At 47.4% G+C, this 15,675-nt stretch overlaps 1 protein-coding gene across 4 annotated transcripts; it reads right to left on the reverse strand.

The window, feature by feature from the left end:
- Positions 1-367: 367 nt before the first annotated feature.
- Positions 368-15,153, reverse strand: SALL4 (spalt like transcription factor 4). 4 transcript variants are annotated; one of them, XM_035344141.1, is made up of 4 exons: positions 14,966-15,153; positions 4,509-7,040; positions 3,584-3,891; positions 368-2,522 (listed from the first exon to the last, which is right to left on the reverse strand). In XM_035344141.1, exons 1-4 carry the CDS (start codon positions 15,033-15,035, stop codon positions 2,100-2,102), a joined length of 3,333 nt encoding a protein of 1,110 aa, XP_035200032.1. In that variant the 5' UTR covers positions 15,036-15,153; the 3' UTR covers positions 368-2,099. The 4 variants fall into 4 exon arrangements, with proteins under 4 accessions (XP_035200032.1, XP_035200035.1, XP_035200036.1 ...); XM_035344144.1 differs by lacking the exon at positions 14,966-15,153 and adding an exon at positions 14,304-14,534; XM_035344145.1 differs by lacking the exon at positions 14,966-15,153 and adding an exon at positions 12,039-12,356.
- Positions 15,154-15,675: the final 522 nt, after the last annotated feature.

Here is a 15,675-nt window from a genome sequence, read left to right on the forward strand (position 1 = left end):
ATAAGCCACAGTTTATTTTTACTTATTACCACTGAAAGATCTCTTGCTATAATCCTCAAGAGCATTGGTTCAGGCTGTAATCACCTAGTTTCCCTGAGCAGAAAAAGATCGTCTTCTCTTGCCTCCAACTATTGGGTCTTCTGGATCCATAGACCATTCATATGTTTTGTTTTCTACCTTCCTGCACACCTACCCTGTATTGTTATCTTTAATTGAACCCCATTATTCCCAAATAGTTGATCTAGGGCTTAAGTAACAAACAAAAAAAGCACAACCCAGGATGACGAATTTGAAGAGTCACAGGACTGCGACAGGGTGCTGCATACCAAACTTGCTCTTCAGGAGACAAATGCGTTACCAGAAAGAGTGTGAAAAAGCCATCCCAAAATTTATTCTCAAAATGTCAACAGAAACGCATCAGTAGATACTCAAAACTACAGAGTTCTTAAAAGTCATACATTCACAATGCAGAAAACTTGACAATTGGGATGCCTTTTGCAAGTTCTATGTAACAATATCCATCTTACAGTGTAAACAGGTACTGGTATGTTCTTACTTACAAGTCCAGCAGGAAAGGCACAACTCGGCATACAGAGATCATAAGCAAGAATCAGGTGCAACAACATTACACAAACTTTTGGTAATCTGCATTTTTGGGGCCTTCCACAACAGAGACTGGACTTGATTTCCTGCAGTCAAAAGACTTCTTTCCATTGTTCAGTCCTTCCATACCAAATGCTCAGTTTCCAGTCTGGTTTAGATCCCATTACACATAGTTCCAGCAGACGTTAGAGGAAAAGTGAAAGGTCAGTCCAGTAAGTCTTCAGGTGCTTCCACTAATACATCAGGTTTTGGTTTCAGATAGTGCATGGAAGCATCTGCTTGAATCTCAGTTCATTACAGTGGTCATTAATAGAAAAATAGACACTACATCTACAAAAGGAAAAAAATGAGGTAGATAACTTAGAATCCAGATGACCATCCCAGTAACCTTCATACAATACATGTGGATCATTAATTACCATTTTGGCAGAATGCAAGTTCACAGACCACCAAGAAACTTAATGACCAGAGCAGACTAGGAATGCCATCCAAAAAACCCACAAAACATTTAACCTAAGCATGAATACTTCATATTTAAATACAGGTTTACACAGACTGATCTTCTAAATTACCCAAATTAAAAATTAAAAAAAAAAAAAAAATGAAGTCTCTTGCTAAGGAAACCAGTTCCCATGCCTAATTGCAACAGTCACCTGAGATTCCTTGCAGAGCTTTTAGACCTGACTTCCCAAGGCAAGTCTTCCCTTTCAAGAGAGGAAAAAAAAAGTATATACATACCCACCCATGTTTGTTTGGGGCTCTTGGTATTGAAATAAAACATCTAGGAAAAACTGCACATCTTTGGAAGTAGGAGTTTTGGCACTACACTTGGAGGACTGTCCTAGTAGTAGTATTAAATAAGCAGCAGTCAACAATACAGAGAATCAATTCCTTAGAAGCAATGATTAAAGAAAAACAGCAACTTCCTTTCATAGAACTTCTGAGGCAAAAACAAATTAAAAAAAAAGCTTTGTAGTTCTTATAGCCATTATAGTAAAAAGTACATTCAGAAACCACACAGAGCCAAAAATCCAAACAGAAAAACTACTTCTAAGAGGGTGGCAGACATTCTAGGATATTTACCCGCATTAATAGTTTTCATTTCTCATCAGTAAATATAAGCTTTTCCATCAACAGTAGGTTGTTTCCGCTCTATTCAAAACCCCCAAGTGTTTCACTCTAAACAAAGAGGTAAATATTCTAACCTTTGGAATTTCAAGTTGTAGAAACTTCTGTAAGGCTGTACACATTAAAGTCACACATAAGAACTACTTTGCAAGACCCGCATCTTTCCAAATAGAAGGAAATCCTATTCTTTATTATTTACTATTTGCAAAGCAATATCATGATTGTACTCTGGGCAACTCTTACAAAGACAACCATAAAATCATTTGCACGTCAATAGGAAAATAGGAGGCTGAAGTGGAATCTCTTAAAAATATATGCTTGTGTATATATATCTTCGTTCTTTCTGTACGTCAACTTCACTAGAGTTTTTAGCTAACAGCAATTTTGTTCTCCTCCATGAAATGAGGGAACTGATGTTTTGGCACATTGTCTGCAGCAGCACCACTGGCCTTCTCCGTATCAGAACCAGTCCCAGACTGGGTCCCATCTATTTTGGAAACCGTAGCAGTATTTATTGCCGAACCACCCCCAATAGTGACTGGAAGGGTAGGTAAGCCACCGCTCTGGATCACTGAGATCTCGTTAGTCTTCATTGCTATGCCATTGCTGAGTACCGCTGCATACTGATTCCATACTGTGGGGTCAATGCTCACTGAAGGAGGCATTATATCCTTTGGAAACATTTCAGATACCTTCTTGGGATCATTCCCCAGCAGAGCCATGGGGTTATCAATTGAAAGCCTTCTTCCCCGCCTGGCAGAGTTATTCCACATGTGAGTTCCTACATGGACCTTTCAGAGGGGGGAAACAAGTAAAGACAATCATTAACACAGCAGTTCTTTTATGACAAACCCGAGTTCTACTTTGCTTGCAGCTAAGCTGCTCAGAAGATATGTATAGCCAGTGTGCGCTCAGGTAACTACTTAGGCTGGTTAGTTCTTGTATTTATCCTCATCTTTCCATGTGTAAGAGAGCCATTCATCAGCCTTATGTCACCACAGGTCTTCAAAGTTTACTACTGAAATATTTGGAGGACTGGTTTCTTATGCTTACTGTAAATGACATTGGCATTCTAACCACCCAAAAAGAGCCACACTTACTGTGAACAGACTGCACTGAAAAAATACTAGTTGATGAAAAAAATCACCAAGGAATTTGAAAGAAGCATTACACCTAGACTAAAAGCTTCAGTGCCACAACACAAACTGCTACTGCTTCCTGCAAGCAATTGCTCCAAACTGTAAAGCTGGAAGTCCTCTCTCCCCATCAGCTTTTATGCAAGAAAACTGACGAGCTTTAAAAGGTTTCTCACAGGAACAGAAAAGCCACTGTGTGAGAGGGAGCTGCGAGTCAGAGCAAACAGATTAATCTGACAATACAGACTTGCAGCACTTCTCTAGCACATGTTTAGCCCAAATCCCCAGGTACTTTGTGCCACCTCAGGATTATACTTTCAGTTTTATTCCTACTTGTCCTTCACAATGTTCCAAACCATGCAGTGAAATTCGTGTATTCTGTAAACATAATTTCGTAGCACTTAAACTACAAAATTACTGTCCTGATGTCTCCAAATCCAAACAGAAATCAAGTAATTGGCTCAGTAAAGGCTAAACCTCCCCCATTATCAAGAAAGGAAATGAAATCAAGGACAACAGCAGACTTCTGCACAGTTTAGCAAACCAGCTCTCTGAACAAACCCAGGAAGGGGACAGAAGTCAAAGATGACCATTTGAAGAACTAAAAGAAATATCTAAGTTGTCCCCAAAGGCAGGACAAACATTAGCAATAGTATTTTCCGCTCCAGCAAGACTTTCCCCAACAAAAGGCAATCTCAACCCAAGAGATGGCTTACCTTCAGGTTTCCTTTCGTTGTAAAGGCTCTCCCACAGATGGTGCAGGCAAATGGCTTCTCACCGGTATGGGTCCGTTCATGAATCTGCAGGGCACTGGCAGAGGAGAAGTTCTTCCCACACGTAGTGCAGATGTGCTGTTTGGCTGGACGGCAGAATTTCGGTCGTGGCACGAGGAGAGGGGCAACACCAGGGGAGAGAGCTGGTGGGCCAATGAAATGGCTAGTGCTAATGGGACGCTCGCTCGGCATTTCCATTTTTATGAGGGCTGGCGGGGCCCTAACAAAAGCAGCTGGAATACTAGTTCGACCTGGAGAGAAAGAACAGATACATAACCACTTATCCCATCTCCTGTGGCCAAGCTTAAATCTGGCTGAGATACCAAAATCCTTGCCTTTGGAGCCACCACACCTGAGCAGCACACTTGCTGAGCCCTGTAAAGCCATGCAGTAGGGTTGCTACTAGGCTCAGGAAGACGTTGACTTATCCCTGTTTTTGTTAGTGAGCTTAAGAGTTAAGAAGCCTCACTTTCTGATCCAATTTAGGTCTTTCAGTGGTAAAGAGCTCAAACCCCCATAAAACATTCCAACAACGTGCCACACTCGGGTTAAATGCTTTTCCAGGAAACACCAATGTGTATCTTTAGAGAGCTATAGGGAGGTATCAGGCAAGTTCATGAAAGGCAGTAAGGGCATAGCCCCTGTCTACTTTTAGTACCTCTGTACTCCCCCTTGCAGGAGAGGACAGCACTTAAGTCTTTTAGTTTTGAGTCTGAGTCACAAAAACTCTCCATGCACTCCTTTGCTAACAAAGAAGGAATAGGGGAAAATCAAGGTGGTTTTAGCTTCTGTTGATCCTTTTAGAGAAGGATTTCCTCTAGTCATACTCCCCCACCCCAAGTTATTGCCAGCATCTCAAATTACTCACCATATTCTCCATTTGCAAAGTGTAAGCCAGGTTCTTCTTTAATGACCTTCCGACCAATATTGCCATAAGTTAAATCCAGAGCAACGACTCCTTCCATTTCTCCTGAAGCGTTCTCAGGACCCTCTGATTTATTCCCCGTGCCTGCATCTTCCTGACTGTTGAAGCTAGGTGACTTTGACCTCACGCTCTCGGCTTGGCTGTTGGCTGGGGACAGAGCCTGGAGCGATGCAGACTCAGAGGCAGCAGGACTCCTGCCGTTTTGGTAATCTGCATCTCCTGCCACAGAAGATGAATCATTTGTCATGCCATCACTTTCTGCCGAGCCATTGTCACTGGACTTCAAGCTGCTTTGCCGTTGCAAGTTCAAACCAGAGCTGACAATCTTCATTTGATTCTCCAGTGCTGCAATACCAGAGAAGCCAGATGCTGTGGCTGGTGATTCTGATTGTGCATCGTATGGAGTAGGAGGTTTTGAGGAACTCCTAGGGCCATCCTGAGACTCCAGGTCCTCTTCCATCTCTATGTTCTCCACATTCTCATCTGGGCGGCTGATGTCTCCATTCTTCTCAGCCGCAGCAGGATCCATATCAGTGTTGTCAGAGGTGTTTTCAGGCATGGGTGTATTAGGTATCTGTCCCCCCATATGCATGCGGATGTGCTGCTGCAGCACAACTGCATTTGTAAACTTCTTCTGGCAAATAGGACATGAATGTTGCATCTTCAAAGGAGTATTGGCTCGGTGGACACCATAGTGAGTTTTAAGGTTCCCTTTAGTGGAGAAGGCACGGCCACAGATCTTACACTTGAATGGCCTTTCTCCAGTGTGAGTACGATAATGCATTTTGAGTGAGCTCTGACAGCTCAGCACTCTGTGACAGATCAGACACTCATTGGGATCAGCAGTGGATTTGTCAATGTTTTCAACCAGCTGCTGAAGCTTCGATGTTTCAGAGCCTTGCTCGTTGGACCCACCTGCATGGAAGATGCTCACGCTGCTGGCAGCTTGTGGTGAACTCAAGCTCTGCTCTGTTCCTGATTCGTGACCGACCGCCCCTGATGAGGAAGAGCCACCTTCGCTTTCAGGAGAAGGCCTTGACTGCAGGTCACCAGAGAACGTACCAGGCAGGGACTCCTTGATGCCTGCTAGGTTGGACACATTCTGAGGTGCGCTGGTGGCCGCAGAGGTAGGCAGGGTTGTTAGGAGAGGTTTGCTATCCACAATTAGGTTGGACTCATCCAGTGGCACAGACATCCCATAGGGGATTCCGCTGCTAGTGGGAACATTGTCCAGGTGCTCAGGAACTGGGTATGGATTCATCTTTATGTGGGGATATTTGTCTTTGTGACGTTGAAAATGCACTTTAAGGTTTCCTTTGGTTGTAAAGCGGTTGCCACAAATGTTACACTTGTAGGGTCTCTCACCGGTGTGGGAACGAAGGTGAATCTGCAGGGCACTGTCATTGCCAAAGACCTTGCCGCAGAATTTACACTTGTGTTTGAAGAACGGCTCTTCTGCATTTGATTTGCTTTCAGACACGCAGATATTGGGAGGTTTTCCCTTCACCCTCTTTGAGGAATCTATTACAGAAGAAACAGCTGAAAGTGGATTTTGGAAGATGACGGAGTGGGAGGACTGAGGTAGCAAAGGATTCGGGAACCGAGAAATAGAGCTGGGGAAGCTTCTGCTTGCCTCCGGCTTCAAGGGGAAGGAGGAGGAAAGCCCGGCAGCCAGCGAGCTGGCGGCCGCAACGCCAGTGTTAGAATGAGGTAGTTTTCCTTGCTTCAAGGATTCCAGTGATAGGCTCTGGCTTCCAGCTTTTTGTCCGATTAAAGCAACAGCAGCTGACAGCTGCTGAGACATGTGAGCACCCAGAGCTTTCAGCGGATCAGCAGCAGCGGCTATAGAAGGATGCAGGGCATGGGGAGCCATCATGGCAATCTGAATGCGAATTTGCTCCGTCAGCTGGATTTGCTGGAGCTGCTGCTGCTGCAAACACACAAGCTGCTCCAGGATCATCGGAATAGCATTAAAACTGGCTGCTGAAGAAGAGATGGCATCAGAGGTACGCTGGTTCACAGCCACTTTAGTGCCACGTATTGTCTGCAAAGTCACATTAGTGTTTGGTACTTTGGATTTTGGTAGATAGCTTAGCCCAGGAGTCGCAGGCGCAGCAGGGGGTTCTATTTTAAGGTACATTCCTCCTACTGATTCAGCATCCATTTTTCCTTCTCTCTTTTCTGTAGAGCCAGTACAGCCCTTTGCCTGAGTGTCCTTGCGTGTCCTGCTATCCATTCGGTCACTTGGGAAGCTCCCTACAGAAGCTTCAGAGAAGCTTTCAGGAGGTACTGCTCCCTCACTTTCATTCATGATTAGGACAGGTGGATTTTTAGTGCAATTTTTCTTATGCTCAAGGAATTCAGAGAGATCAAAGAATTCTGCACAGCATTTCTCACAGATTTTAGTTTCCTCTGTTCGGCACCTTTTGGAACTCATTTCACCATCTCCGTCACCTGGGACGTCTTGTGGACTCCCTTAAAATAAAAGAAAGTCACATTGTTAATAGCTCAATTTAGACTGACTTCACCAGAATTTCAAGTTAAGATACAAGACACTTTTCAAGTGTCAAAAATCAGGTTTGCAGATTGCTGTTTTGCTGTATGCTGTTTTGCTACCAGTTCATTGGCAGCCCAAGGAAATCTACACCACAATTCTGTTTTCCATAAAAAAAAAAATAAAATAAAAAAAAGGTCTCACAAGGCTTGAGGGAAAGAAATTTGTTGCAAATCCCTTTAATCCTCTTTTCTACCTTTACAGGTAGAAATGGAACAGTGGAACAAGTCAGCTAGTTCCTGCAATACAGCTAAATGGAACATGACCCAAGCAAGACAGAAAGCATCATTACACAGGAAAAACCTGATTCTCATAACCTTAGTTTGTGTTTTTCTTTTTTTTTTTTTTTTTGAACATCAGCTCAGAATTTGTAGTTAATGGTCTCAGAAACTCATATAAAGTTGTTAAAACAAGAACTTCAGAGCAGTTCTTAATCATACGCTGATACATTAAATGACATTCACTCGTCCGCTATGGAGGTAACTACTACTGAAGAAGGCTGACAGAAACAAAATTCAAGTCCAATATTAGCTTTGAAATACTTCAAAAGCCAACTCGCATGAAAAAAAAAAAAAATCCTCTGTGAAGTCACAGCAGTAAAGAAAAGATTATTAACTTACAAGAACCCCACATGCAAGAATAAGCTTATGTTGATAACTGACAATTACTAGCAAGCCAAGCAGTAGGCCCTGCTTGCAACATTCACAAAGCAGTTCCGGACATGGTAAGGATGCTGGATTTAGTTGTGTTTTTAACTTGCACCCCTCCTTAGGGAGGGGGAAGGAGCGCTAAGCCAGCCTGCAAGTCCACTCCTGCCCTCCCTCTGCCAGTGCCCCACCGACTGAGCACAACTTGCATGCGGACATGCAGAAAACATGATTCAGGGAAATACCAGAATGGGAAGAGAGGTTAAGAGAAATTCTAAACCAAAACAGGATGTTTTTGCTCAAACTAACCATCTTTCAAACAAACTCGCACTGAGCTTGAGGCGGGTGGGTGTTTGGGAGCGTGCAGGAGGTAAAGCCTGAGGCTCGTACAGCTGAGGGGGGAGCACAGAGGACCTCGAATAATTCACAGCCCTCACGAGGTGAAGCGTCCTGTAACTCACAGTAATTGGTCCCATTTTAATGGGTGTCAAGGGTGCAGTAACTAAGTGCCTCACTGCCCCTGCTCACCTCCCACACGCGCACACAATCAGGGGCACTCTGCAAGCCTCAGTCACAACAGAAAATTTGTACTACACGGCCTTGTATTTGGGGCCTGCACCTCCAGTAGTTCACTCCAGGGCTTAGCTCTGATTCCACGCTGCTAGCCCACATTGTCTGAAAAATGGAACCAAAGACTCTGTAAGCACAGGAGCTATTTGCGGCTTTCATTTTAAAGGTGTAACTGAACCACACATCTGATACATGTGTATATCCTGTACATGGTAGGGCGGAGGGCGAGCATGTCCAAGCAACAACCTGAGCACGTTCACGTACTGTTTCGGGGAAGTGTAAAAGCTCTGTGGGGGAGGATATTGTAAACTTTGACATTTGTAAGGGTAACGAGAGTATTTCATATTTTATATAGATGGATAGATATAGCCAACTAATCAAAACTTCAACTGCGCTTAGTGTGTTGAGCGGTGGAAAGTACGCGTTAAAGCTTTTTTTAAAGGAAACAGATCAACTAGAAGATGAAGAGGCCTCTTATGCTACAGTCTGCAGAGCAGTAAATCCAAATCTGTACATATACAACTCTGTTAACCACAAATTTCAAGGTTACAAGTCAAAATGGCCTTTGAATGAGGAGAAGAGATGTTCTTGGTACGGCTATGATAATAACCATTTGGATCACTCATATCCAAACAGTCCTACAGGGAGACTGAAACACTTTTTTCCCCTCCCTCCTTCAGCCCAAAAAACCCTCATAAATGAAGGTAATGAGGAGAAAAGTGTTTTTTTGCATGCATTTCTCACTCCAAATATTAAATTGATGCCTCTGATTTAATTAAACTATGGACAAAATCTACTCTGCCGACTATTTAAGTACAAGTATATGATGCAGAACTTAGTCAATAAATAGGGTCTACTGAGGTCAAGAATGAATGTTTTTAAACTCCCATCTTTGCAGAAGTGTGAGCAGATAAAATGGGAAAGACAGTGAAAAAAGACAAGAAGTTTCCATAAGTATGTTGCACACTGACTCCAGGTCTTTACTTGACTATTTTCGTAACTATTCCCATCCAATAGGTACTTTACAGACCACAGCCTAAAACACCAAAACATCTTCTCCAAATCCTTTAGTATTTAAGGTTTTAACTTTCCCTGCGTTGCACAGTAACGTTAGGTTTTACTTTAAAAAACACAAAGCTTTCTTCCCGTCTCTCATCTGCGAGGACATGCATTTCACACTGCAGTTTGCACCTCCGTGGTGACAATGCAAAATGCTTCAAGTGGAACAGAAATGGTTGCATGAAAGACTGTAGCCCACCCCAAGGAGATATTCCAGGATAACTATGTCTAGACAGGTCCTCAAACTTTAACTGCTTCAAAACACATGATCGTTATTTATCCCCTTCCGTTGGGAGTACCTTATTTTTCCACTGATAAGACCATACTAAATTCAAAGCCCTTTCCTCCCCCTCCACACAACAGTCCACCTTCCCCATCTTTGTAACACTGAAGAGCTCCAGAAGTGACTTTTTTTCATTTTATAAACGAGCTGCCACCTCAGAGGGCATCCGCAGTAGGCTGCAGGTACCTGTGTTGGTAAAGCAGCCCACCGGCAGCCACCAGCGCTGTCACTGCCACATTTTAGTTTCCAGTTCCCCTGTTTGACAGTAAGGCACTAAGGGAGGACTCCAAGTGAATTCAATTCCCAGCTTGTAGTGATTTGCTATGTGACAAGCAGGGAGGCATTATACCTTATTTTCCCTTCCACCTCAGCAAAATTGAGCATAATGCTTCCCCATCTCAAACATTTTGTTTTTAAAAGACATAGTAGGAACAAGTTGCTTGCTTATTGAGCTGTAGCTGTAATAACAAAGCAGCAATTGACTGTTTCTTTACAAAACCAATCTCTATAAACTCTTCATCTCAATTTATCATAGAATATCCAAGTTGGAAGGGACCCACAAAGACCATCAAGTCCTTTGGGGACCACCCCCCCCCCCAAAAAAAAAAAAAAAAAAAAAGGCCATGTGTCTGAGAGCGTTGTCCCAGTGCTTCTTGAACTCCAGCAGGCTCAGTCCTGTGACCACTGCCCTGTTCTAGTCCACCCAGCCCTGCAGGAGCACCCAGCAGCAGGCAGAGCACCCCGCTCACCCCAGCTACCACACATGGGTTTAGCAGGCTTAACCCAAGGCTCCCTCCCTGCCCAGAAGCCTCCCCATGCATCTGCCGCCAGCTCAGCCCAAATACTGTAAGAGCACTAGTGGAGGAGCGAGAGCCCTGCCAGAACAATTGCTTGTGCACTCAAGTTAACCCTCTCCAAAGGCTTCCCAGGGATAGGACTCCTATTTTTTATTTTTTTTTTTTATCTCCCCACCCCCGAATTTCAGGAATGTTATCTCTCAGCATCTAGTTATCCAATAAGTTAGAAGAATGCAGTAAACCCAGCAGGGGGGTTAGATTGAATCACTGGCAAATGGATGGAAAAAATCCACTATTGTGTAGGACAAGGCGGTCATCGACAAGGAGGGCTGATAAAATCCACACAGCTCGAATTAATTTTTTTTTTTTTTGAGGGAATGAGTAAAAGAGTGAAGTAAGTCTTATCTGGTTTGATTTGATTTCACAAGGGTGCTGCTGGTCTACCACTCATCTGAGCAATTAGTGACCTAATTTTTTTCTACTATGAGAAGATTATTTCACCTGAATGAGGAGGAAAAGATTATTTTTCCCTTTCTTTTTCCCTTTTTTAATGGTTTGATACCTCTGGTGAGTTTACTTTCCCCCCCACAGACTAGGGTTGATCCATTTCTAATACTTTACTGTAACCATGCACTTCCACACGAGTATTATTTCGTGAAGGATCAGTAAGCATCCACTGCAGTCCCAGCTCTGCCATCAGCTCCCCACTCCCCTCAGGCACGGTGCTTCCCGCATTTCCCCCCTCCCCTGTTCCCAGCTGAAAAACTGGGGCATTTCAAGAACATTAAGCTGTCCAAAGTTTCCCTTCTTCTCCTACTCCACTTCAAGTTTTAATCATAAGCAATAAACACTTGTTTGAGTTTGCAAATACATGGCTGATAACTTATAGAATTATTTCAAAGGCCTCGATAGTTTCTATCCTGAATTTATCAGCAGCCCTTTTCCATCCAAGGATGAGCCGTGCTGCCCCTAACCATTAGGGCTCCCCGTGTTTTCACGTTTAGTCCAGGCATTTTATTACCTACCTCCCGAGTCACCCATCTGAGCTCAGCTCACCCACCTACCCAAGAGGAACACCCGGCAGAGGACAGAATAATGGTGCACAGCCCCACGTGAGCGAGCAGCCCTAAAACCCCGAGGAAAGCTCCAGACAAGCAGCACTGCCCCCAGCCTCGGGCGCAGTGCAAGCCCCCAGCCCTGCTCCACCTTCCGAGGAGGTTTCAAAAGGTTCCAAACCCCAAAATTCCTGGACAAACCCCTTGAAAATGTCCGCGGGTTACCTGCCAGGACACAACCGCGGTCCCAGCGGCGGGGCCCGCCGGCGGGGGGCACTCCCGTCCCGTCCCGTCCCGCACGGGGCCGCGGCCTCCCCCCGGGACCCCCAGCTCGGCCCCCCCGGGGCTCAGCCTCCCTCGCCGCGCACCCACCTGAGCTCCTCATCCCCGAGCGTCACCCCCCTTCTTGGGGCTTTTAAGGAAAAGGTGGGGGGGCTCCTCCAGAGGCTGCGGGCAGCCCAGCAGCCTTCCCCCCGGAGGCAGCGGTAGAGGCCGCCCTCGGCCCTACCTGCTCGGCGGCGGAGCCTCCGCGGCTCTCGGTCCTCCCAGCGGCGCGGCCGCAGCTGGAAGCAGGGCGGCCCCGGAGCACACTTAACACTAGTACAGTGTTTAAGACCCGGCTAAACGGCGCAAACCCCGCTGCCAAGGTCAATTGCATGAGAGTCCTAATTGTGAGCCTGACATCAACTTACCACCCACGGCAAGCGGGAGGAGGCAAAGGTTAGAGCAGCAGCTCTGTCAAAACGTCACATGCCGCCGAGCCCAGCCGGGCTCCGGCACTACAACCACTCTAATGTTTCACTTACGTAAAAGGAAAAACAAGCGGGCATCGCCCACCCCCGGGCACCCTCACCCTTAACACCGCTCTTGGGTCCCCCCCTTCCCATCCCGTCCTGATCCGTGCCTGTCCCGCTCCCTGCCCGGCCAGCGGGCAAGCTCCGAGAAATAATAATAAAAATCAGAGCAGCACTACCGAGCAACTTCGCTCTCCTCCTCGCTCAACACCTCCCTCGCAGCATCAACACGGCTCGACCTGCGATTGGAATAAAGGGAATCTCCATCATTATTTTTTTTGCCCGGAATAAAAAGTTGCCGGTTCATACTGTATTTTTAAGAACGAACCTGATTATTATTATTTTTTTTTTAATGGCAGCAATCCAGCACAATGGGCATTTTCAAGCCCTTTGTGAAAATGCTAATTTTCGCTGTGGAGTATTATTCCCCGGTGACCACCTGCTGATTTTTTGACCTGTTAATTGATCCTCAGGTTAGCAGAACCGTTTCTCAACGTGCCGCATTGTTCGCAGAGGTGGGTCCCAAATCGCTTTGCACAAAAAAAAAAAAAAAAAAAAAAAAAAAAAAGGCACTTGCGAAGGAGATAAGGGCTTGATTTTATTATTACGATTATGTATATACCCGATAATGCCCCAGACAAATCCCTGGGGTATTTCGACTTTGTTATGCAGCTTCATCACTTGGTATTTACGGACACACCTGGAGCGGGGAGGACGGGGCCGGGAAGGGAGATTTGCGGGCGATAAGAGCCACGGGTGTCGCAGCCGCGAGGTGGCTCTCCGAGAGCGGCCACCGACACCGGGGGTGGCACCGGGAGGGCCCGCACCGGCCCCGGGGGGCTCCCGGTAGCGTCGCTCCCCTTGCGGCGCCCACCGCGACCCCCAAAAGGAGCCCCCTACTTCCACCCCGCAGCCCATGCAATCGCTGCCCTGGCTCCAGGAGCGCGGGGGGAAGTTTCATCGAGGGTTTTGTTGTTAGAAAGAGAAAAAAATAAATAAAAAAGCCCCCCCACCAAGCGCACAGCAGCTGCCCGCTGCCCAGAGGAGCTGTACAGAGCGACCCTCCCTCCCCTCCCTGCACGGCCCCCCGCCCCAAGCGGGCCGCATCAGGAGTTATTAACCCTTTTGTTTCAGCGCAGCCCCGGAGGTGCCTTTCCAGCAGTGGGCAGAGATTTACATGTGGAAACATCACCTCCATCCCCCAACCTAACCATATGCACAAAGGAAAACAGTCATGCATTAAACATGGGATTTATTGCCTTCTGGCCAGCTTGCCGATTCTTAAGTCACCATTAACCGGACTCAACAATCGCACATTTCGAATCAAAGAAGAGGGGGGAGGAGAGGAAAAAAAAAAAAAAAAAAAAAAGAGCCCGAACCTCCTGCGGTTTGGGAATCAGCAGCTCCTGTAACGTGCGCTGGTATCGATCAACTCCAAGGACGGAAAAACCCCACACGAACCAGAACTTTAAAAAGACAGAACACCCCAAAAGTTCTGGGGGGCACCTACAGAAGTGCTCGGGCTGTTTAGTAAGACCCAGCCTCCTCTTCCCCACCCGCGACGCGCCCCCCACGCTCCCCCCGGGGGTCGCAGCGTCTCCGGGGGCCGAGCAGCCTCCCCCCGCGGGGAAGTGCCCCTGGAACTTGCCCCCCCCCCCCCCGGCCACAAGGGTGTTAACAGAAGAGTGAGAGCCCCTGCCCGAGCCCAGGGTGCCGGGACGATGCTGCGGGGCACGGCCGCCCCGACCCTTCCCCGCTCCCGTGGGGGACGGGGGCAAACAACTGCCCCCCCCTCCTTCCCCTGCACGCCCACCCAGGGCTCCGGGATAATTTTGAGTTCAAATCGAGACTTTTCCTCTTCCCTTCACAAGGCAGAGGGCTGCGAGCTCCCCGAAAAGGAGGCACCGTGATTTGCGGGAGCACAAATCCCCCCCGCCACCCAAATACGAAGCGCTCACGCACACCCCACATTAGCTCACCGGAGTTATTTTAGGAAGTCGGAAATCAAAGATGGCTGGAGGTCAAGCTACAAAAGGTCCAGGGCGATTGTGATCTCCAACAAAAATAGTCCGAACGCTTTTTTTTTTTTTTTACGAAAAAAAAATCTTCATAGAACTACCGAGAAAGTCTTAAATAGAGAAATCGGGGAAACGTACTGGAGTCATTTCCTACCCCTGAGAAGACGGTTCGCAATTCCTTCCTCTTTCCCCCTTTAATTCCCCCCCCCCCAAAAAAAAAAAAAAAAAAATCCTTTCCGCCCCAGGCAGGGTTCGGGGTTCGCCTTCCATGGGGCTGCGCCCCGAGTGCGCACCCCACGCGGGGACCCGCGCGAGTTCCGCGGGACCGGGGTGCCCCCCTGGGAGGTTTGGGGAGGGGGGAACATCGGGGACCCCCTCGGGCAGCGCTGCAGGGCAGCCCCAAGCCGACCCTCCGGAGAAACACCGAGACCCCCAAGCCCCGCGGAACAACTCCAGAGATGTAAGCGCCCCAAAAAGCCAGCGGGGACCGTTGCGGAGCCCGAAGGGGGGGGCGAAACACGAGGGTTGAAAATTCACCCCCCCCCCCCCTCCGTCCAGCAAGAGCCCCTCTGCCTCCTCCGCGCATCAGCGGAGCTGGGGGGCGCCGGGGCTGCGCGCCTTACCACTTGCAGCATCTGGGGGCTGCTCCTCGGAGTTGATGTGCTGGGGCTTCGCCTGCTTCCGTCGCGACATGGTGCACCAGCATCGGGAGCAAAATAGTAGCAATTATTTTTCCTCTTCACAACAAATTCCTAGAGTTGGGAAATTACCCCCATTGGGCGGAATGCGCATGTCAGAGTAATTATGATTATCAATAATGCATTGCGATTTATCATGGGTCCCTGACAGCTGATTGGCCTGAGTCCAAGGGCTCACAGATTATTCAAATAAGGTCCATTGATCAGGGCGCAGCGGGGCACGCTGGGCGATGTAGTCCCGGCACGGCTCGGCTCGGCTCGGCCCGGCCCGGCTGACAAAGGCGTGCGTCCTGCCGGGGGCTGGGGCAGCCCCCCCGGGCTGCGGGGAAGGGGCAGGATCCGGCCCCCCGAGTAAACAAGGGCTGCCGAGGGACAATACCTTTGTTATCTCACCTGCGCTTTTTATATTGTGCTTTGGAGATTTGGGGTTTCTCCCTAAAGCGAGCAGAAAGCCGGGACAATGCTAATCCCAAAGCGGGAGATAAGGTGGGAAAGGAAAGAGCCCCGATTGTCCGAGGGGGCGAAGCTGGACTCCCAACGTGGCAAGTTAGGTGCTTTACAGGCGGCTCCTGCCGGCATTTGTGCAAAATCTGCTTTTAAGTCTCACTTTCTGGGAAGCCGACAAAATTGAGCCG

This window comes from Oxyura jamaicensis, chromosome 20 (assembly GCF_011077185.1).
Source record: "Oxyura jamaicensis isolate SHBP4307 breed ruddy duck chromosome 20, BPBGC_Ojam_1.0, whole genome shotgun sequence".
NCBI lineage: Eukaryota > Metazoa > Chordata > Aves > Anseriformes > Anatidae > Oxyura > Oxyura jamaicensis.

Coding starts and splice junctions, on each gene's coding strand:
- SALL4 (XM_035344141.1), bottom strand. CDS start 15,035: ATGTCGCGACGGAAGCAGGCGAAGCCCCAGCACATCAACTCCGAGGAG. Junction 3,892..4,508: donor CTTTGCAAATGGAGAATATG/GTGAGTAATTTG, acceptor CTTTCTCTCCAG/GTCGAACTAGTATTCCAGCT. Junction 2,523..3,583: donor CAACGAAAGGAAACCTGAAG/GTAAGCCATCTC, acceptor CCCCTCTGAAAG/GTCCATGTAGGAACTCACAT.